Source organism: Pithys albifrons, chromosome 3, assembly GCF_047495875.1.
Source record: "Pithys albifrons albifrons isolate INPA30051 chromosome 3, PitAlb_v1, whole genome shotgun sequence".
Classification (NCBI taxonomy): domain Eukaryota; kingdom Metazoa; phylum Chordata; class Aves; order Passeriformes; family Thamnophilidae; genus Pithys; species Pithys albifrons.
In genome coordinates, this window is record NC_092460.1 from 31787231 (window position 1) to 31810067 (window position 22837).

At 46.1% G+C, this 22837-nt stretch overlaps 2 protein-coding genes across 2 annotated transcripts in view; one reads left to right on the forward strand and one right to left on the reverse strand.

Moving 5' to 3' along the window:
* Positions 1-13598, forward strand: part of ADIPOR2 (adiponectin receptor 2) — a 46704-nt gene extending 33106 nt beyond the window's left edge. The window contains exons 3-8 of the mRNA XM_071551249.1: positions 3697-3816; positions 5618-5789; positions 6446-6632; positions 7708-7895; positions 9126-9319; positions 10837-13598. Of these exons, the coding sequence (XP_071407350.1) occupies positions 3697-3816; positions 5618-5789; positions 6446-6632; positions 7708-7895; positions 9126-9319; positions 10837-10968 (993 nt within the window). The 3' untranslated portion in view covers positions 10969-13598. The remainder of the gene's footprint in view (positions 1-3696; positions 3817-5617; positions 5790-6445; positions 6633-7707; positions 7896-9125; positions 9320-10836) is intronic.
* Positions 13599-22012: 8414 nt separating this feature from the next.
* The window catches only part of CACNA2D4 (calcium voltage-gated channel auxiliary subunit alpha2delta 4), a 126178-nt gene continuing 125353 nt past the window's right edge, over positions 22013-22837 (reverse strand). Inside the window, exons 38-39 of the mRNA XM_071550060.1 lie at positions 22538-22729; positions 22013-22099 (exon numbers count right to left, since the gene is read on the reverse strand). Coding sequence (XP_071406161.1) covers positions 22013-22099; positions 22538-22729 — 279 coding nt within the window. The remainder of the gene's footprint in view (positions 22100-22537; positions 22730-22837) is intronic.

Consider the following 22837-nt stretch of genomic DNA (forward strand, 5'->3'; position numbering starts at 1 on the left):
TGGACACTTTCACTTGTCCTTCAGATTGGTTTATTCTCCAGTACCATTATGCAGCTCAAGCTGTATTTATATGTCTGTTCTGTAATTTCCATCTCATTAGGTATCTGCACTGGTTTTTGGTAGCTTTAAACACACTGTGAATTTGCAAAGGGAGTAGGATTAAAATCGGAGTTATTGCTTGGCATTTCCTTAGAATTGGGATTCCAACCCATCCAGAATTATGGATACTCTCCATGATTTCTGGTTTGTGTGAAAGACTCATGGTGTGCGTTGCTGCATGTGTGCAGCAGAAAAATGACAGCTGATGATGCAACGAGTTTGCTTGTTACAAACAAATGAAGGGTTTTATTTAAAGATGCTCTGAAGACTTCACAGAATTATTTCGTCAAAATTTGAGACACTTTTAAAAGAAATTGAGTCAATAAGATGACATAAAAGAACATCTGAAACATTAGCTGAGTGACAATCCTTTTGGCCTGTGGTCTAAAAAGTAAAAAGGCAAAAGTTATTCTTGAAAGCACTTAATTCAGGATATACCAAAGCTCTTTAAAAGTGACAGTTATCAGAGTTTTCTTCTGGGCTCTCATTTCTTGCACGGTCTTAGGAAAATGATATTATTTACCCAGCATGTTTCTCATTTTACAGTGTGGTTCTGTGGGCAGGACTTAGTTGAAAACAGGTCCTAAAGCCCATGGTTGCTTATGTTGCTACGATCTAGAATTATTCTCGAATTTCTGACATGATCAGCCAGAGAGGAGAGAGTGTGGGAATCCTGTGACAGGAAGGAACTTGTCATAGTAGAAATTTTACAATAGGCCTTCTGAGAAGAAAAGTGATATTCTTTCCTTTCAGTCATTGTCTGAAGAACTGAAGGTCAGTAGACTCCTTCAGATTTCCAAAGGAAAACTGGTATTGGTGTTGCCTTCCACTATGGATTTCTGGCTTTCAAGAAGCACAACTTGCTGTTCTTTCCAATGAGGCATTACGGGAAGGAGTTGAGAGAGGACGGACGTTCCAGAACGGACCTTCTTTTGTCTCCTTAGCGAGGAAAGGACTAAGAAGCTGAGCTTTAAATTTTTTTCCTTGAATGCTAATTTTGCAGTTTAATGGCAGGAAGGAGATAGTAAAATCAATTCCATTTTCTGGCAGTAATCTGGGCTGTGTTTATGATATGAATTCCTTTTATCACTAGAAGAAGCTCAGTAATGATTTGTTTGTAGGCACATTGCCAAAATGCAAAGATTTTGGACTAGTTCATAAATAGCTGTGCTCTTCAAGCTTTACAGTCTGTTCAAATTTAAGCCTTCCCATCATTCTAGAAATGGGAGTATGTGCAGAGGGGGAAATGAACATTTTTTGGCTTCGAGTCACTGGGCAGACTGCAATGAATACAGGCTTTGATTCCATAAGGGACCTTTTTTTCCTTCAGTCCACCAAGTTTTGTAAATTGAGGATTACTAACTTGTTCACCCTATTTGAGCTGGTTATTGTGTGGACTGGGGGAGGGAATTCTAGGATAGCTAAAAGGCACAGCAGTGCTTTTTTGTTGAGTGCATTGGAACTTAAACACCAACCTTGCTTTTCCTAAGGTGTGCCTTTGGACACTGAAGGTTTCTTTGGTTTCTGAGATTGTGCAGACCATCATGAGTGTCTTATGCAGACCTCCATGGCAGGGGGCTTGGACTAGTTGAACTTTAAAGCTCCTTTCCAACCCAAACCATTCTATGTTTCTATGACCTTGAGTGAATTATTTATAGTATTGAAAACTGAGAATCTTAACCAGAGAGCTCCATTAGTAGAAGAAGCCAGTAAAATTGACAGTGTGGGAAATAATGTCAGTGAAAGTTGTTGAGTCAGAATGAAACTAAATTTGTTTATTATCCCTATGCCTAATAGGAACTGTGCCTGTTTTAGAAGGATATTAAACCTATCTGCATCTTAGCTTTTCTGAGTAGAACTAATGCGATAATCTAGGCAGAGTGAGTGTCTTAACCTGCTGTAGAATCCGGTTAGAGCTGATCAATATTTACATCAGTCACTGCTATAAAATGCAGGAGGGGTGTTCACTGGAATAATAAATTTAAGGGTGAGTCGACAGTACAAGGAACCTGGGTTATCTACTAAGATTTGTTTAGTCAATTAAATTTTCCTAGTGTGGACAAATATCCTAGTGTAACATGCAAAGGGTGTGTATACTGCATATTACCAGGAATTGTGTTCTAGATAAGCAGAATTGGGTCAAGAGCTATTTGGTGGTGGACCTCTGAAAGATGAGGCTTCAGTGGCTTCTGCAAGCCAGGGATTTCTCTCTCAGAAAATGAAAAATGTTGAAGACTCTGCATAGCTCACTGCAGGCTGGAAGAAGTCTCCTTTTATTTGATAAAAAATGAACATTTTAAGCAGCTTATTTAGTTAACTTGTTGACAGAAGTACTTAATAAGGCTTTACTGTAAGGAGAGAGCTGTAAAGTGGGATGCACAGCCACGTCTGAGCTGACTCAGGGTGCAGGGCATCAACCTGGACATGGCTAATAATGAAAGTATCAGAGGTTATATACTACATTCTCAGTCACTTTGGATGGCATTATTGATACGGAATCTTGATTTTAATGTTGTTCACCTTGGTATGGGAATAGGAGGGAAAAGGAGTGTTTTGGGAGGTACGGAGGAGTCCACTCTCTGTACAGACTGCAGAGCTTTCTGGGTCATGAGGTGAGTGGCAGTTTTCTTTATTAAGTACAAAAAGCTCATTCTTTTTTTTTCTGCTTTCTCAAATTTGTTTATCTTGGAAGCTGAAGTGTTGAATGGAGTCTCTGATGGGCTGTGACCATTGTAGCGAGCAAACAGGAATGTAGAACTGCTGTGACCTCCCTGCTTTTTTCCATAAAGGGAAGCTACAGTGTATCATAATATGTAGATGATGTGATAAGTCACCATATGGTAGAAAACTACCCAACCTCATTTCTATAAATTAGTGGTCTGTACCAGCTTAATGCCCTGGCTCTGCAGATTGTTTTAGCTTTTATAATTTTCTTGGTACACCTTGGATATATGGGTGTTTATCTGAATTTTGCTTAAAACTCTGTTACTGCTTTTCTGTGTTAACTTGCCTTTGACTGGCAGAAATTTCATACTAATTTCTGAAACACTGAAAATCAAACAAATTAGTAAATGGCTGTTACTGGATTATGAGATGAACAGAAGTGTGTGAAACAGAATAGATCTTTAGATTCGAACTGAAAGTCAAGGTGAAATATTTATTACAAGGTAAATGGATTCCTCTCCTTGTCTTACCTTTTATTATCCCAAAATGCCAGATATGTTATAGAGGCATTAACACCGACATAGTGTTATTGAAACATAAACTGGGGAATAATCCTTCCCTAGAGGTGGGAAGGCTGCAAGCTGCAGGCTCCATATCTGGGCTTTAATGAAGCATAACTTACAGAGGAGCACTGCTTGCTTCCAAACCTGCTGAAAGCACATGCAGAATGGATTAGACAATGTGAGTTGTTCTCAGATACATAAGAATATAATGATTTCTTTTGCTTGTTCTTTTGAATTCTTTTCTCAGTGCTGTACAAGGAAAGACTTCTTATTTGCCAAGACCTCAAATCATAGTTTGGTATGGAAAACAACATCAACTTTCTCTGTTCATCTTTCTACAAAGCATTTTCTGTTTGTTTTTTTTTCCCAGTGTTCTGAAGATTGCAAACACAATGATGAGTCACCTCAAGAAGATGAAGGGTTTATGGGTATGTCACCTCTTCTACAAGCCCACCATGCTATGGAGAGAATGGAAGAATTTGTGTGTAAGGTAAGGGCATGTGGAAACTACTGAAGTAGTTTTCTCTTTTAGGAAGCTCCGTGGGCAGCAGGATATACTTACAGTAACTGAGCTGCTGATGTGAGGGAGGGGAAGTAGACACTGTCCCTGAGTGAGCATCTCATGTTCTAACTAGCAATGCTGCAGTGTCTCAGGATCTCAGTCTGTCATATATGATTAAATTTTAAAGCATGGAACAATAGGGATTACAAATGAGGCTCTAAAGCTGATCATGCAACTCAAGGGTGTCTCTTGGGAAACACCTGTGAGTGCAAAGCAGAATAAAAGCCTTCTGGTTCAAGGCATTTTCATTTACAAGGTCATTCTGTCCAGTTTTCTTCAGACCTGCAAATACTTTGCTTTTCCAGCACTATTTGCATCCATTGTAGAATAAACTTTGCCCCTGACTTGAAAACAATGCTGCATTAGAACTATATGTAAGTAATTCCATTGTAGGTTTTGTAATTGTTGACCTTGGCTCAATTTTTGTCACTTTTTAGAGCCATTGGGCTGTGTCAGTCTCTGGCCCTCCTTCCTTGCTGAAAGAAATGCTACCCCTTTATACTCTGGTTCCTGCTGTTTTTATGATTTGTTTTTATGTTTTTGCAGAGTCACTGTAGTTACTTGGTGGTCTTTTGTGTGTGGGTTTTGTTGTTGTTTTGTTTGGGTTTTTCTTACTATGCATCTTACCCTCTTTTAAACTGTTTTGTAGAGTAGATTGTGTAAAATGAATTGCCTCCTTCTGTTTCTACCTCAATTCAACTTTTTGGTTCTTGAAGTAAACCAGTTCTTTTCTTGTTTAATGTATTTAAGAGCCTCATCTTTAACCGGGTTGGTTATTCTGAATGGCTTTGTTTTTCTTCCATGCATGAGTGTGGAGAATTGATTTAAAAAAGTCTGGGCTCTTGTTGAAACTGAAATAAGAATGTAGCCTTTTAAACTCAGTGTTTCAGGAACCTTCAGCCCTGCTCCTGTAATACTAGCCAGACGGCAAATCCAAGGAATACAGCAGAAACAACCCCGGTACATAAAGCAGTTCCCTGCTCCCCCTGTGCTTGGCAGTGCTGCTTCTGACGCCCAGCTGAAGACTTCGTGTGTCTTAGGTTACCAAAGCAGCGCTAAGGACATCTGTGCACACTCATTTCACATGGAACCAGCTGCATGAATAGCTGTGTGCACATACACTCTCTTCCCCTTTAAAGGAGAAATTTGATGGAATTAAGAGTCATGAATCTGTTGCCTTAACTGATCTGTCACCACTTCTTCTGTGAGCATGGGGGGATTTTTCCCCAACCTGAGTAAGGCGTTGGACACCTGTCACTGTTCCTGCTTTCTGGCCCATATTAGTGCTGATGATGGGTAGCTTTTTTTTGCTAGATTGCACCAAATGCTACCAGATACATATAGTCAGGTTTCCTTGTGGTGGAGGAACAGGCCTATTTATTCCTTTGAAAGAGCTAGGTGTAGGCTTCTTTAGTTAAATGGAAAAGATGACCTGTAATAATAACAGAACATGGAAATTAATTAAATGCTTTCCCTTTTGTTAACAGTAAAAAATGCCCAGTAGCCTTCTTGTTCAATGAAATGCTGAAGTATCTTTGGTGGTGCAGTTCAGCTTCATAATAGTGAACAGTGACTAAACCATTATATTTCAAGTGTAAAGCCTTTTACCCAGAGGTGTCCCATCAACTCTTTACTGCACTCATAAGATTAACACTTCTGCTAATATGGGTGTGACCATATGATGATGGACTCAATTTGCTGCATTTAACTAAAGTCTTTTAACTTGTAGGTGTGGGAGGGCCGATGGAGAGTCATTCCCCACGATGTGCTGCCTGACTGGCTGAAGGACAATGACTACCTGCTGCATGGACACAGACCACCCATGCCTTCCTTCCGGGCTTGTTTCAAGAGTATCTTCAGAATACATACAGAAACTGGTAACATCTGGACACATCTTCTAGGTATTTTCAGATTTTCAGCTTGCTCTAATCTTATGCTAATTGGTTTCACTGCTCTCAAAGAAAGCAAGATAAAAAGGGGTGTGGTGTTGTCAGCATTATTTTTCCACTAATAACCTGTTAAATTCGCAGGTTGATATCCCTCTCCTAATTTCATTTCACCAGTGTTGGGTGGGACTTCTTTAATTATGTCAGGTAATACAAACAAATGCATTAAAAATTTCCTAATTGTTCATAGATTATTGGTAATACTTTTATTCCTGAGTGTGTAGGTGTTGAGATCACATTTCTTACCACAGGAACAGGCTTATATTGCAGCTGGTATTAGTGGTTTCAACTTGTGAGGAACCTTGAAGGGGAAGGGTTTTTTTTGAACTTTGCCCTGTTTTTACATTTTTGCAACAGCTATTTTATTGTTGTAGTGTCCAAATATTTGTCAGGCATCTTGCAAAACAAGTGAAAATACAGTCTGTGCAAGTCTGTGTTGCATCAGTCTTGAGACAGAGCTGTGGCTGGAATGCAGAGCTGAAGTAGGGCAGTACTCAGCACTGCATATGCTGCTGGCCTGGGTTTAGTGGTCCTATCATTAAAGTCAAACTTTTACAGAGAAGCTTTCAGTGTGCATGAACTTGACACCTCTCTGCCTTGCTGTTTTTCAGGATGTGTGTTCTTCCTCTGTCTGGGAATCTTCTACATGTTCCGGCCAAACATGTCCTTTGTAGCACCTGTGCAGGAGAAGGTGGTCGTTGGATTGTTCTTCTTGGGAGCCATACTCTGCCTCTCCTTCTCATGGCTCTTCCACACAGTTTATTGCCACTCAGAAGGTGTTTCCCGGCTCTTCTCCAAGTAAGTGCCTGAAGAACAGGGTGTAGGCCAAATAGGAAACAGGTGGGAAAACAGGGCTGGGATTTGTGCCTGGAGCCCCAGTGTGGGAGTTGTTCATTTCATGACTGCATGTACTTTGGAACAGAGTTGAACAGAGATTTAATGCAGCTTCTTCTAATTATAGTTTGTTTCAGCATGAGTTTTTGTGCTGTCATTTTAGTCTTAAAACTCCATCATTTTCTGCTGTTTGGCAGGCATGTGTTTGCATCTTGCTGCTATAAGTAATACACCTTGAGCTTAGTTGCAGGACTTTACATTTTTAATGCAACTGTCACTTCTTATCATTTCAACTATTCTGAACTTAAACTTATGTAAGACAGTTCCACAACGTGTATCAAGATGTCTTGGTCTTTTGGTTTTACTACACATTCTTTTTTGGGTGGCTGCTAAATAACTTTTATTTCCTAAGATTACTCAACCCTAGGCTTCTGTAATCTGCAAGACCACTTTCAAAGTAACCCAGCTGTTAAAAGTCTCCTACTGAAAAATTAGCTCCACTAACTTCTGTAGGAGTGTTTTATCAAGGGTGGGGTAAAAAGCAGTGGCTGTGGATTTCCTTTTTCACACTGGTGTATAGAAAAACAGCGTGGTTCCAAAATTGCAACATTATTCCTCTGTGGTCACTTAAGCTGATGCATGACTAACTTGTGCTTGTCAGATGCTGAAGTGTTTGCATTGGCTGTGCTCTCACAACATACTGTGTGCCCCGTGTTTAGGGGGGCTCTTGTGCTGCTTTTTACCTCATCTGAAACTCAAATTTGAATTTTCCTCAAAAAGCTTTAGTCTAAAGGTTGCTGAAGTTATTGCTGATGACTGTCCAAAAATGGCCTTACTGGCTGTCTTGGCAAGAGAATCTCTTACTGTAGGAGGACATTCATTGGTGGAAGAGTTGCCATCAAGAAGTAAGCTACAATAGTGAGAATAATTTAATTTTGCAGTGAGAAGTAGATAATTGGTCAACTAAATAAGAGCATGTGGGTGAGAGGACTTCCAAAGGTTTGCATTTCTTATGAAACTGATTTTTGTTTCCTTCTAGGCTGGATTATTCTGGCATTGCACTTCTCATAATGGGCAGCTTTGTACCATGGCTGTACTACTCCTTCTACTGCAACCCTCAGCCTTGCTTCATCTACTTGATTGTGATTTGTGTCCTGGGCATTGCAGCCATAATTGTCTCACAATGGGACATGTTTGCCACCCCTGAATACCGGGGTGTAAGGGCAGGTAAGACCTGAAGTTAACTGTTTGGCTACTTGACTGCCTTTCCTCCTTCCTACTTGCCACTTGGAAAAACCATCTTGGGAAGACTTAAGACAGCTTAACTTTATAGAGACCTAATATTCTTGGATTGGGTGCTTGATGGGTTTTCTTTCAGCATGTATTGTAGCCAACTGGATGCACAGATAAAGGGCTAGTGCAAGTCCTGGAAGTGCATTCCTGAAATGGACAGTAACACATGCAGTAGGAAAGGTAGTGCAAAGTATTTCTAGCTGTATCTAGCAACTTTGCTCCCCAAAAATGACTGACTGCTTGGTGTGTGTATGTGTACTTCTACTGTTAGTCTTGTTTTTGTAGCACTAGGCTCAGACATTAGCAAATCATTGGATGATTGAATTAATCTGAATGATTTGCTGGGATAAAATACAGTGTTAAGACAAAAAACTATTTTTTCTCCTCACATCGTAAAAAACCCAAAACCAGATTTGGTTTCACATTTCAAGGTAGGAAACAAGAGAAAGCTTAGGGAGCAGCTGTGGAATGTGCACACAGCTGGGTTGAATAGTAATATTTCTTGTTTCTTAACCTGCACACGGTGTCTACGGTAAATTTAGATTTCCTGGAGAAGTTACGGGTGTACCTTCAGAGAGTTCAGCTTTCTAAACTTAAAATCTCTGTATGGGTCATGAATATTCCCCCCATGCCCAGTTTTTTTACAAGTTTTCTGTGCTTGCTGCTAAAATCTAAACAAACCAACCATGTTCTATTATATGGGAGATCAGATGAGCACAGATGCCCCTTTTTTGTTCCTAGGACTCCTTGTGCAGTGTACGATAAACAATCCCTTTGTTGTTTCTCCTTGTCGTTTCTCCTTGTCTTACTCTTGAGCGATTGTGGTGAAATGAAGCACAGTTCGTGTGGTCTCAGTTCCCTCTACAGGCCAAGAGCAGTAACTGGCCTCACGTACACTGAGGCTGGCAGGAGCAATCAGTAAACAAAGTATTTTGGCTATCTGCTGGAACATACAGCTGAGTAGCTTCTGGTATATGAAGGAAGTCTGTGCTTTCTTTAACTTCCAATAAATCTCTTCTGGGGACCTCCAGCTTCAAGAGCTGTCACCTTTCTGCTGCTTTGGCAAAGACTGAGTTTTCCTTCCATAGCTTTTGTGTTTTCATTGTCTCCCTTTACCACCACTGTGTTCCAACCTGACTCTCCCACATTTTCTTTACCTCCCAGGAGTATTTCTAGGTCTGGGTCTTAGTGGGGTAATTCCCACTCTGCACTTTGTCATCTCTGAGGGGCTCCTGAAAGCAGCCACAATGGGGCAGATAGGCTGGCTGGCACTCATGGCATGCCTGTACATCACTGGTGCTGCACTATATGCTGCCCGCATCCCGGAGAGATTCTTCCCTGGCAAGTGTGACATCTGGGTGAGTCTACAGAATGGCTGGATGAGGAGACCAACGTGAAAGCTGGTTCCCTTTGAGGCTGAGGGATGTTGTGTCAATGTTTGCTTATTGCAAGTATCAAAGATGCACCAGAAGCAATAGGTCTTCATGGGCCAAACAGCTGTGGGCTCTCTGAGCCTACCTTTCCTGGTGCCTCTCTTCCCAAGTTGTCACAGCCTGGCTGGTCTGAGGTAACAGCTGGTGTGCAAATTCACCCCAGCATGTGTACTAGGCTGCTTTAACAGATTGGCAGACAACTCTGCAAAGTTTTGTGTGTGTGTGTGTTGAGGACCCTAGAAATACACATCTTTATCTTGCTTCTGTGGAGAATAGTACATGGTTATTTCACTGATGCTCAGTGTGTTCTCTGGGATCTTCACCATGGCTGGCTCCTCATCTTGTGCAGCCAGTGAAAATGCTGGATAGAGATGGTGGACTTGGAAGGGATCTCTGGCCTAGAAGAAGGGAGAGTGGGGTGAGCACATAGGTGGATGAGGGAAGTTGGTATGAGGGAAAGAATAGTGAAGACTGGAGGAGAAATACGTGGGGAAGATGTAAAGAAAGAAATTGGATGAAGCAATAATAGAGATGAGGGGGAAGTGGACCTTTGGAAGGCCACTGTACTTCCACTAGGATAGTTAAGGCCCTTAAGGCTAGGAGTGAGAATGAGGCCTGGGTGAGTGGCTTTTGCACAGCACCAATGTGCTTGGTTTGTTTAAATGGCCGAAGGAAGTGGTGTTGCCATGATGAGCTAGGCACCAAAAGCACTGGTGTGCCACCAGTTCTTTTCCAAGCATTCCATGAAGCCTGCAAATACACATTTGTAGAAATATTTCAAGAGTATTATCCATATTGGTATGGCTTCCCTCAAACAAGGGCATGCTTTGTCATGTAGCTCCCTCATGGTTTTCATTCTGCTGTATTACAGTCAATAACCTGCTGGGCATTAATTCAGAACATGTAGTTGTTTCTAGGTTTTAATGTAATACAGTTTTTTCTGTTCTGTTTCTCTGTGATAAACAAAATAATAGCATTCACAGTCCACTTGGAAAAACTTATGCCTGTGACCAGAGCAGGGTTTGTACCTGTTACCTGTTGTGAGAGAGACCTTTCTATCAGTAAATCAGCAGTGTGTCTTGTGAAGGAGCTAATTTTAAAAGTGTCCTGCTTAAGCCTTTCACCTGAGGCTCTGCAATCATCCTTGTCCCTTCACAAAGATGAGTTATAGCCCTTATGTACCATATTTGTTGATTAACCAGCTGGTTATGATGACTCTGAAGGGAAGGGGAGGGGTGTGTGTGTGTGTAGAATTCGATTACTTTGCAAATGATAGGAAAGGGATGGGCTTTAATACCCAACTTGGAGAACTCTGCAGCTCGTGATTTGAGGTACTGCTACGTGTTACTGTGTACTTCAGCTGAATGTGTGGTTTTTGGGAGGCAGGGTGGCACTGGAGCCCCAGGAGCCTCAGCTGAACAACAGTGTTTTCCTTTCCGCAGTTCCACTCCCATCAGCTGTTCCACGTCTTTGTAGTGGCTGGCGCTTTCGTGCACTTCCACGGCGTTTCCAACCTCCAGGAGTTCCGTTTCACGGTGGGAGGAGGCTGCACAGAGGAAGATGGGATGCAGTAAGACCAGCCTTCAGCCCAAGACCGTAACCAAAACAGAGCCGCCGGCGTGGCGGAAGCGTACAGGCTAGTGAAAGGAATACCTAAGAAGAATCCACGTTTCAGCTGCTGAGGCATGGAGCTTCATGGGGATTCTGACTAACCAAGATAAAATTCTATACCTCAAGCAATGGAATAAATCAATTTGAAGACCAGGAAATTCTGAAACCCTAATTTATTCTTGGGATCTACAGATTGAGCTACAGAGGACCCTTTCCAAATCGGCTTCTGTTCAATGCCATATTTATTTGTAGAATTGGGGAGGGATAGCTTAGCAGTTTCCGTTTTTTTAAAAAAAAAAGAAAAAAAATCAAGGTTAAATTTATATCCTCTTGGAGGGTTTGGGCGTTGATTTTAGATGCTCTTTTGGGAGAAAAATTGTAAATAAGATTTCTAACTTTCTGTTTAAATAAAATTTATATAAATGTTTTAAACAATGGGTGGGGGGAAAAGGGTTTTTGTAAAGAATGCAACATGCAAGTACCACACACTGTTTCAATTTTGCACAAAATAAATGATTGCAGGAGGACCAGGTAAAATTCCCAGGAGTGAAGCACGTTGGCCCTGCAGATTTTCCTGGTGGCCAGCATGCCCTGGGCAATGCGGGGTCCTGGCCAGCACCTGGAGTAGGTTCAGTACATGTGCACAAGGGTTGTGAAGGCTGGGTTAGTCACATCATCCAGGTCACGGTGTGAGCAAAGGTCTTTACTTGAGTAACTCTGAGGATACATCTGCACCCTGCCCAAGTGTGTGGGACAGCTGCCTTCCAAGCTTGTGTGGTGTGTGTAGCTTTGGATAGTGGATCTTGCAGTTAGTTGTTTTGGTTCTCATCATATGAATTGGAGCATGATGGGATAACTGCACATGAAATGGCAAACAGTTCAACTCCATCAGTGCCTGCCTATACCTAAAGGCCCCCGTTGAGAAGGTGGTTGCCATTTGCAAGCCTGCTTTGTTTGGTCTGAAGAAATGATGGTAATAGACTTGTCAGGAGATAGTTGAGCATGTGAGGGGAAACAGAGGTGGGGTTAAGATGGACTGGAAAGAGGAAGCTGTGTGCTCCAGAACTTAGAGTTAACAGTTACTGCAGACCTCAAGCACATTACCTTCTTGTGTGTCAGGCTCGATATGCCAAGGGAGTTTGCAGGTTTTTCTTTTTATGAGGAATAAATCCACAACCAGCCCAGTGCAGTTCCTCTTTTTTTTTTCCCTTTGGTCCTTAGGTCTGCTTCCCGTCTGTGCGTTAGCAAAGGGACTAATGGGACTGCTGGTATTTCTTAAACCTAAAACTGAGAGTTCAGCTGGATTGCTGTGGAGCAGACACACCTCCTATATAAGGGGAGGCCTATGCCTTTCTCTTAGTAATTGATGTAGCTTGATCTTTGGAGCCCAGTCAGAAGCCAGACTGAAGGAGAATCTTTGGAGTTGTAAGATGAAACTTGAACGTTTTATTTGTTATGGCACAGGTACTGCTTGGAGTCTTTAGGTGGAAATTCAGAGCAATTACCTCTCTCACAGATGAGTTAAACATCTTACAATGTGCTGTGTTTCACAAGGAAAGTAAGGGGTGGTTGGTTTTTGTGTGCATTTTCTTTTGTTGTTGGAGTTTTGCGGGTTTTTTAGACTCCTGCAAGTTTATTTTCATCCTTCAAGGGAAAGAGATACGGATTGCAAAGATCATCCCGTACTCTGGATGCTACAGGGTGTGCTTTGGGGAGTTGCTGAGGCACCTAGAAGCAGAATGCCTTCCTAAAGTTGACTGAATATTAAGGCTTCACCCCTCGAATGGAGTAAAGGCTCTGAGAGCAGGGTCAGCTGTAGAAAGAGGTGCTGCACTAGAGTGTGCAAGTTTAGAGGGTCATGTTCTCAGTAGGATCGCAACACTGGATGCCTGTAGGGCTGGAAGCAGTTTGTCACAGGTCTGTGTGGTACTTAAATGAAGCAAAGAGCAGTATTAACTTGGATGTAAGGGCTGATGGCACTGGCATCCCAGACAAAGGTGTAGAGTTGCCTGGAGGAAGTGTGCTGGTGTGAGAAAAGCGTGGTACATATCAGAATCAGAGCTGTCTGTAAGGTGCTTTGGGATACCTCTGAACAGTACCAGCAGAAGCGACAGTCTCCATCCTGGATCATCCCACGTTCACTCCTTGAAGGGTGATTGTAACCTGGTCCTACACAGCACAGAACTATTACAAAAACACAGTACTCCACCTGCTATTCTTAACCGAGTCAGTCTCTCTGTTCAAGACGTTTGTGTGTTCCAATAAAAACAACCTAGCTGTGCACTTTTCTGTAGCTTTTGCTGAGAACTCTTCCCAGGTTGGCACCTGAATGCCTTACTCTCAGCAGTCAGAGGCTTGCTTGCTCTGTGTGCAGGTTATTGCCATAGAATAGTTAGGACCTACAGCTTCTTTCCTTCCCCATTAAATAGTGGCCTTGTTCAGTATATTTCTTTTTAAAAATTGCTTACTGTTGGAAGCAATGAAGCACATTCTGGGGTTTTGATGGCTGGGGACTCTGGTGATGGTTCCATATAAGATGGGATCTTATTACTTGCTGTATTCTTAACTTCTGCTAATAAAAGAACCAAATGAAGTATTGTCTAGTTTGGGTGTTTCTGTGCCATGTGTGAAGCTTGAAAGTCACTCTTGCTTCCTTCCTTCCCAACGCATATCAGTGAGGTTTGTAGGTAAAAGACTTCTGGTGGTGCAGAAACCAAACTGCTGCCTAAAGTCCTGGTTATCCACAGCTGGTGCTTGCTGTGTGCCTGCTCTGGCCAAAGCCAGCAGGTGGGAAGTTTGGCATGCTCTTGATGTCTGTGATGGACATCAAGTATGTGCCTGGTCTTGCTCTATGATTTTGGTACTGCCTGGTGCAGTTCAGCATCACAGCTGGCTGTCTCTGTGGCCTGTGCTGCCTCTTGATTACTGTGCTAATGTCCAGGGAAATTGGTTTGTCCAAAGACTAGACTTAGATGACCAGTGGAGTTGGCAGTTGTAGTTCAGGGCCAGTGGTGTTGTGAGGGAAAATGTGTCTGGTGCTACCACTGCATGAAGCTGCTTGTCAGAAAATTCTCCTGCCATACATTTATTCCAAACTGGCAGAGAATGATAAGCCTGGGTCAGTCTGCTCAGTTTTGACCCCTGCCATATTTTAAAAGTAGGATTGGTGGATTGGTGTTACTGCTAAGGTTGGTACTCCTTTTTGGAGAGCTTTACTGAACCCATGGTGTAGAGCAAGGGCATAAAGCAGCAGTGTGGTCCTGGGGCTGGCTAGTCTTGCTCAGGACTCTCCAAGCCTTCAAAGCTAGGCTAGCTAGAATTTCAAGAATTACTTACGTTTTTTAGATATACAAATTTTGACTGGCTCAGTTTTCCAGTTCCTGTTCTTGCAGATTTTAGAGCAGACTGTCCCCTTCCTCCTTTCAAGATTTAAAAGGCTTTCTCTCAACACTGTGGGTTGGGTGCAATGGAACAACAGGCACACAAGGGGAAGGAACAGGCTGGCCAGGGAGTCAGAATGGGTGGAGTGTGTTCAAAAGAGCAGGGAATGATTTATGGACAGCACTGGAAAACCAAAGGTGAAGACGCACTGGGAGATGAGCATTTCCAAGGAGAAAAATGGGCAGGAGGGACCAAAGGTGCAAAGAAGAGCTGTGGAGTGTGGCAAAGAGGGTGAGTGCTGGAGACCTTGGTAGTTGTGGGCAAAATTTTAAGTGAGTTGAGATCGAGAAGAGACATTGAGGAGGCCTGGATTCAAATTCCTCATGTAGAAGAAATGCCTCCAATCCTGTACCCATGTAAAGGATTGATTATCTTCTCCTGGTGTGCAGGAGTGGGGTTTGGCTGGCAGGGGAAGTAGGCTGGTGCTGACCAGAACAGCCATGTGCCAGACTGCCTTCTGCTCCATCATTGCTGTTCCTCAGCTGTCAGCAAACAGCTGGGAACTGCCTGAGCAAGATACGCCCAATCCTCCTCCTGTGTTGTTTGGGCATCTACAGCTGAGCTGTGGGTTTTGTCAGTTACTTGAGTTGGGATGTGTGTTTTGCAGTGATGTTGTAAGAGAGACAACTTTTGTAAATAACCTCAACAGCTTGAGGTCTCAGGATCGAGTATTATTGTTTTATTTTTATTTTTAATGAAAACCAAATTCAAGGAATATGGAGAATGTTGGCATCAGATTTCACACATACTTCACTAAAAGTAGCTTTCACTTTTGAATATGAATTGGATTTATTTCTGTTACTTAAAGGTTGTTTGAGCAGGCTAAAATTTTATGTCCTACCTCCTCTATGTGTAGTTGTGGTCATGTTTTGCCCTCTTCCAAGAATGGCTTGCTAATTCATTGCTAATTATCTTGAGTATGGATTAAAGTGCTGCAATCAAGGTGGGTGTCTAAGACCATTGCCTGACTTTTTAAGGAGCTGGAAATAAATGAAGCATATGATTAGGATGGAGGAGCCAAGTTCAGTTTAGTTGAAGCTATTAGAGGCTTCCTTACAAAACTGAGTTCTTTTCCCTTTCTTTTTGCTTTTAACCCCTGCCTCCTGTGTGGCATCAAAGCAACCTGTTTGAACTAAACCCTCCTGCTGCTCAGTGCTTCTGTATCTGTCTGAAGTCCCCAAGCTGAAAATCTCCAGGAGTGCTGAGCACTGATGTGGTTTGAATGAAGTTTCTTAAAAAGATCAGCTCCTTGGAGAGGATGTGTGTTAATTCCTACGTACATGTTGCTCTTGAAGAAGGAATACTGGCCTTGAGCTCACAACAGTGAGCATGTCCCACCTGCTCATCTTCAGCTATTTTAACAATGAGCAAAGTATGAAAAATGCTGGAGGAAACTCTGCCAAACATCATGTGGGCAGTTGCTGCAAGAGGATTGCAGTCTAACCAGTTCCTTGTTCACCACCTTGCTCACTGCTGGGAAGGGAGGTTTCTTGGGGCAGGGATGGTGGGATGTGAGCCTAGAACTCTGTGTGTGTCCAAGGGGATGGTTTTCAGCTTGGTCTTAGTATAGAATGACTTGAGTCGAAAGGAACCTTAAAGATCATCCCCTTCCAAAACCCCTGCCAGAAACAAGGACACCTTGCACTAGACCAGGCTGCTCAAAGCCCCATCCAGCCTGGGCTTGAACACTTTCAAGGATGGGGCATCCACAACTTCTCTCGGCAACCTATGCCAGTGTCTTAGCACCCTCATAGTGAAGAAATATTCTGGCATTTCCAGAAGCTTCATCTTTGCCTTCCTCTAGTAAAATTCATATTTAAACAACTGAGGTATTACAGTTTCTGAGCTGGGAGGTGTTTGCAGTGGACATTCACCATGATCCTGTTTTATTAGCAGCTTCATCTCTGTAGTGGTGCAACAGGACACAGGGGCGCTTCACAGTTGGCATAAAAACTGAATCAGTCTAGTTGTAAATGAGATGGGAAAATCACTGGTCTGGCTGGGTTCCCAGAGCAACGATGTGTTTCCCTTAGAGAGGCAAATGGCACCCCAGCCAATTCCAGTGGCTGGCTTTGTTCTCACCTCTAACCGTGCCGAACCTGTGCCTGTGGTTTGGGGTTTGCCTTGGTGCTGGCAGGAGCCCAGCCCCCCAAACTGGAGGAGCTGTTCCCTGTGGCTGAGGGCAGGCTGCCTGCTCACTGTGGCACAGGCAGACTGGGAATGTGGGGTGGCATCTGCTGCTGGGACAGGAAGCCATTGCCCCTGGGAGGGAGCAGCCACTGCCAACACCTCCCTGCCAGCTCCTGGCCTCAGCGGCCGGCCTGGGGCTCTGCCCTGGCTCTGGCCCAGCTCCCCCATCCTGCTGCCTGCCGGGGCAGCCAGGCTAGGATTGCTGCCTTTGCTAGGAGTCTCCTGCCAGTTTTTAAAGCAATACTGTGTCCCTCAGGGCCAGGCAGGAAAGGGTGACAGCATGCTCCAGCTCTGCTGCCAGGGGCTAAGGAAAGGCACTGCTGGCTGAATCTGAGATGAGTAAGAGCAGTCTGAGGCTTCGGCTGGTGTGTAACTTACACTGTCAGCTGTCACTGGTGTGGGGGCTTCCCCAGCAGCTCCCTTCCCTTTCCCTGCCACCTCTGAGAGGCCAACCCTGGGTGCAATGGTGGCCCCCAGGAAGGCTGGCAGCCTGCTGCCACTATCCCTGCAGTTTAAGGAGAGCTGAGGAAGCACCCATGCACACCCCTGTGCAATGCAGATGCTGCTCCTCGTAATGCTGGTGGGAAGGACCGTGGCAGCTGCCTGGCCCTAGGGGAGCTAAACGGGTGTAAAGACAGGGCTTGGTGCCCAGCCCTCACCTGCCACTAGGAAGAGCCTGCCTGGGGAAAGGCAGAGTGTCAGGGCTCCCAAAATTTGAGGCAGCAGCAGCAAGCAGAGCAGGAAGAGCTGATGAAATTTCCTGCAGGGCCAGTGAGGTGTTTACTGTAGGAACGTGCTTGGTGGCATTTGAGGGAGCCATTGCATTTGGCATCACGTGCTGATGAGAAGCTACATGGCTGTGTCTGAAGTCATGGCAGGCAGTGACAGAGCTGCTTCCTGAGCCACAGAAGGTGTAAAGGATCCTGTCAGGGCTAGGCAGAGGTGGTGTAGGGGAACCTGCAGCTGGGGCAGGAGCCTGGGAAACAGCCTGGGAGCTCCCCAGTGCCCAAGGGGGACAGGAACAGCAAGTTTCCTCAGCGAATGCCCAGCTGGTGATGGAGTCCTTCAGCACATGGAAATCTGATGGTCTTTCCCTACTTGCTTTTGAAAATTCACTTAGCACAAAAGTGTGCTGCATTAGGCTGCCCTCAGGCCCCTTCCCGGGAGCAAAGGCCTGTGAGAGTCCAGTGTTTCTGTTCTGATGGTGCCATTGGGTTTTATCAGCCGAAAAAGCATCCTGGAAAATACTCTGCAGGGCCTGAGTTTGAGGTGTGCTCAAACCCAAGCAAGACTGTGGTATTGGTCCTTCACTGGCAGAGATGGGCCACCTGTTTGGAGCCTGCAGCTCCTCACCAGGACTGCTGCAATCCCCAGCCTGGGACGTGCCAGGCTCTTGCTAAGTGTAACCAGATTCAGGCCAGCCTGCTTTTGTGCCCAATCTCAACTGCAAACAGCTGCTGTAAATCCAGGGCTGATTTTCCTACTATTCTGTAGGATGAGGTCATCCCTGTCTGGCCACACTTGAAGGTCTAGTCATTGGTCTGCTCTGTCCCAAGGCATGAGTCAAGGGAGGGCACGTGTACATGACGCTGTGCAAGGTGTGTGTCCCTGCCTGTGGTTCAGACACCCTCATTGCCCACCACAGTGCTTGGGGGAGATCCAGGGTTACCTCAGCCTGCATTGGGGTGTTTCTGAAGCCTGTAAGGAGTGCAGTGAAGAGAATTCAGGCCCCTTCCCAGCTCCCTGTCTCCCTGCCTGTGAGGGAACTGGCTGCAGATTTAGAACTTGTGGAGCCCCTGATTTGTGTGGCTGCCAGATGTGGCTGGATGGGTCTGATGGACATTCCTGGCTGCAGAGCACCACTTGTGAGTCTTCTCCCATCGAGTCTTGCCCTAACAGAATAGCCCCTGATGCCTGCAGTTTGGGTGCTTACAGGGGTGGACAGGGTCTTGCAGGAGGGACAGCTGTGGTTTATAGTGCTGTATTAGGGTGGCAGTAGGATGCTGTTCAGCTGGAAGTGAGAGATGGCTTCTCTCACAGCTGCTCTGCTGCTGGTCTGATCCTCTGGCCTCAGCTCAATGTTTGCTTTTGCTGACCTATTTTCATCTGCTGTGCCCAACACATGGCTGAAGAAGTTGGGAGCTAAGGCAGCTGCTCTTCCTGGGGATTTTTCTCTCGCTGTAGTGCCATGAGTCACTCTCTCTGTCAGAGCATGAAATGGGATTTACTTAACCCCATGTTGGAGACCAGAAATGGGTAGGTTTGATTATGGTATCCTTTGCTGCCAAAACCCCCACAAACAAACAAACAAACAAACAAACCAGCTGTTTTCCTTCCAAGGCTAAAACCATACCCAGGTGCACCTCATCCCTCTCTGGATCAGCAACGCTGTGGGAAGGGCTCTGTTTGCCTCCTAATAAGCAGCTAAGACAAACCTCATGTACAGAAGCAGGAGCTGCTTTCCTCTGGAGGCATGCCAGAGCATCTGACCATTTGCTGCCATCAAGTTTGACCCTGTGAGAGCTGGAGGAGGCTGCACAGACAGGTGAGTTGGGATCTGTGGGACTGAGGTTGCACAGGCTGAGGTGAGTGCTTGGCATCCACTGCCTGCCCTGGCAGGGCCCTTCTGAACTGGCCAGCCATGCCAACAGCCTGGCTCCTGCTGCTCGAGGGTGCACTGGGAGGCACCAGCAGCTTTGAGAACAGCATCTTTTCCTTTAGCCATGTGTACCCCAGTGCTGGCACAGGGGAAGATGTCTGTCCTGCTGCCCGCGGCAGTGTGCCATCAGGGTGAGTGACTCCACAGCCTGATTCCTGGTGTGTGCTCAAGTTTTAAGTCAGGGCAGACCTTTGCTTTTACTTCTCAGTTTAAGAAATAATCCAGTTCTCACCCCTGTCCTATTTCTTCCAGTTACAACCTATGCACAAGCTCGCTGAGCCAACTAAACCAGGTATAATTCACATCTTCACTCTCTCAATGCAGGTATCTTTACAGGGCTCATGTTTATTGTGGATTAATGCACCTGAAATCAAGCAAGGTTCGTATGTAGCAGGGCAATGTGTATTTATATATCCTGTTCAAGCTGAGTGGAGATGGGACTGCTAATCCTTTCTGACAGGAAGGTCATCCTTAAGAATGGTGCCCAAGGAGGGCAGGCACCAAGGGCAGGCACATGGAGCTGGGGGAACTGTGCCAGCCAGTGGGGGATGCCCTGAGTCAGTGGCTTCTCTGTCTCTGAATGGCTCCTGCTTCCTCGGCCTTGACAGCAGCCCCTTTTGCCTCTGTGCTGCCTTCATTTTCATTGGCTGCTCTGGCTCTGATAAGGTCACTGCATCTGAAGCCTGGAGTCCATCTCCCGTCTCCAGTTTTACTTCCAGTACTGCAGTTGTTCCTCTCTTTGCCATAACACTGCCTCCAGCAAGGCAAAACCCGCACAGCAGGACCTCAAACGTCCTGAAAGGTCTCCAGCAGGACCTGGTTGTGATTGATACTGTCCCCTTGGCATGAGGTGAGATGGATGACAAGAGGGACAGCATCCATATTTTCCCTAGAACACCTGGGGGGTCTTTGTGGGCTCCTGCTTGTGCAGGGAAGGGGACCGACTTGGTGTGCGGATAAAGCCCTTTCCCATAAAACTGCTCTTTGCAGCAGCTGCATCAGTCCAGCCCCTGAGGTGGTGGCTGTGGGAGTGGGTCATGTGGTGGGCTTAGAGCTCACAGCTCCCCATGGCAGACACTTGTGCCAGGCAGTGTGGTGGGCAGTGCTGCTTGTCAGGCAGTGAGTAAGGAGGGCATAGGCCCTTGTCCTGCAGGAGCTGGAAGCTTGGTGTGATGAGCCACACAGTGCTCTGGGGCTCTGGAGCAGTGCAGGAGGCTCCCAAAGTGGCCCACCTGGCAAAGAAGGCCAGGGCAAGGCTCTGCCTTGCTGGTTTACTGCCTGCTCCTCTGGGGCCACCATGGCTTACCTGTGTGTGCAAGGGTGGCTACAGATGGAGACGGTGCAGAGCTCAAGGGGAGACTGTTTCCACCTATAGCCATTGGCTGTGGCATCCCTACCCCCTGGCACATACTCTGCCATTGCTGGGACCTCCACCCCACCTCAGAGGTGATGGAGAGCTGTGGGCTGTGGGCTGCAGCCAGCTGGATCACCATGTGTTGCAGGGCCAGAGGGTCTTCTTGTAGCTCCAGTAAAAAACAGTAGCACAGTGACCAGGAGCACTTCTTGGCATCCCTATGAGTTGCTGGCACACCCCTGAAGGCCAGGCCACTGCAGCTGAGTCCTTCCACCCACAACCTGTCCCCACAGGTTTCTGGGGTGTAGTGTAAGGCTGTTATTACCACCAAACATGTTGAAGCTACAGTATCTATTTAGAATATGCCATGTATTTGCTTTTAATGACACAGTATGGAGCAGTTCATACAAAAAAAAAAAAAAAAGGGTGTTCCCCACCCTTTGTCCATAAAGCTTTGTAAGAAATGGCCCATGCCCACTAGGCAGGAATGCCAGGCTCAGGGCAGGGAACAATCAAGGGCAGCTGCAGTGAGCAGGGCAGTGCTGCTCCGACGGGAAAAGTGCCTATTTCTTTGCTCCTTCTGCAGTGAAGGTAGCAGGAAACATCATACCTTCTTTTTTGGTGGGTCATGCAAAACCCCTTCCTAGAGGTAAGTCCACATCTAGACAAGAATCTGGATGCTGTTCTAGCAGCATTAGGAGAGTTTTCCCTGGCAGAGCTGGCATAGATGCAGCTAACCAAGCCATGGTACCTCCCATTGTCCAGCTGCATGGTAAGTTAGTGCAGTTCCGGTCAGGTACCATGTCCTACCCCTGGGGTCACAGCTGAGGACCACTCCCAAGAACAGGAGATGCTCCCTCCCTGCTGGGAACCATTAAGGACCCTGTTCTGGCAGGGCTGTGCCTGGGCTGCTCCAGACCTGAGTGCTCAAAATCCTGGTGGCTCCCACTGCAGGATAGGCAGACAGTGTCCACTGCCCCTCCTGCTCTCCCAAGGCCAGATCTGCCCCTCTGAGCCTTCTGCCTCCTGCACCCCAAGTGGCTGTGTGGGAGGCAGGTTGATGGTGAAACGCTGGCCATGCCGATGACCTCGGGCCTTCCCGGCTGTGAGCCCATGGCTGTGAGGAGCTGCTCAGGAGGTGCTGTGTCAGGATCTCACCCTGCTTGGTGCTCACAGGCTTTCGAGGAGGGAGCAGCTTCCACCGCTGGCACCATGCTGGATCTTGTGGTGAGGGACACACCAGGGAGTTGCAGTGGGTGTCCCAGAATGGGCTGTATTCCCATGTCCTCCGCTCCCACCACTCCAGCCAGCGACAGCCCTGTGCTCCTGGGCCTGTGCTGTGTAAGGCATGTCTCAGGAGGTGTCACCGCAGGAGTAGCATCAGCGGCAGGAGCAGCAGAGTTGGTGAGACAGAGATCTCGGCAGTGCCACCACAGTCTTGGGCATTCTCCTGGGGGACGGGAGAGAAGGCATTAGCCTGCTCACTGCCAGGGCAGCTGCTGGCAAAGGGAAGGGATCCCACCCGTCACCTGTGGAAGAGGGAAGATCACTGGGGCAAAGGAAGGGACTGGTTTGATGCCTGTTTGCCATAGCAGCCACCTGAAAGCCAGGAAGACACTTGCCTCCTTGTCTCCCAGTGGTGAGGATGCTTGCTCCTGACCCTCTGATATCTGAGCTCAAGCCCTTCCCAGGTGATATTAATGTGAGGGTCCTTCTGCCAGGAGGCCCCCTGGGGATTCACATGACTGTGTCAGAGTCCAGCCAGCAGAATGAGGACATTATACACTCGATGCAAGGGTGCAAGAGGAGACATTTATGTGTGTGGGTACAGGCATGCCCATGGTGAAGTCCAGCCTCATGCTCTCCCTCCCACATTACCCCAGGGTACCTCAGGGTGAAACGCATGGCAGGTGTCCGGCCGCCGCCGCAGCTTCTGGGACCGCATCCGTTCACACTTCACTGAAGCGTTATGTGCAAGGCTGTTAAGGACAATGGCAGCAGCAGGCAGGGAAAAGGGGGATGCACACAGCACAGAGCTGCAGGGCCCTGATGCAAGTTGGTCTAGGTGTGACTGCATGGCCTGGGAGGCAGAATGGGGAGGACTAGGGAAGGACAGGTCACCTTGCATAGGCTGGAGACTTCTCCAAGCTGTCCCAGAAGTCGGGTCATGCCCTCCACCCCCATGGCA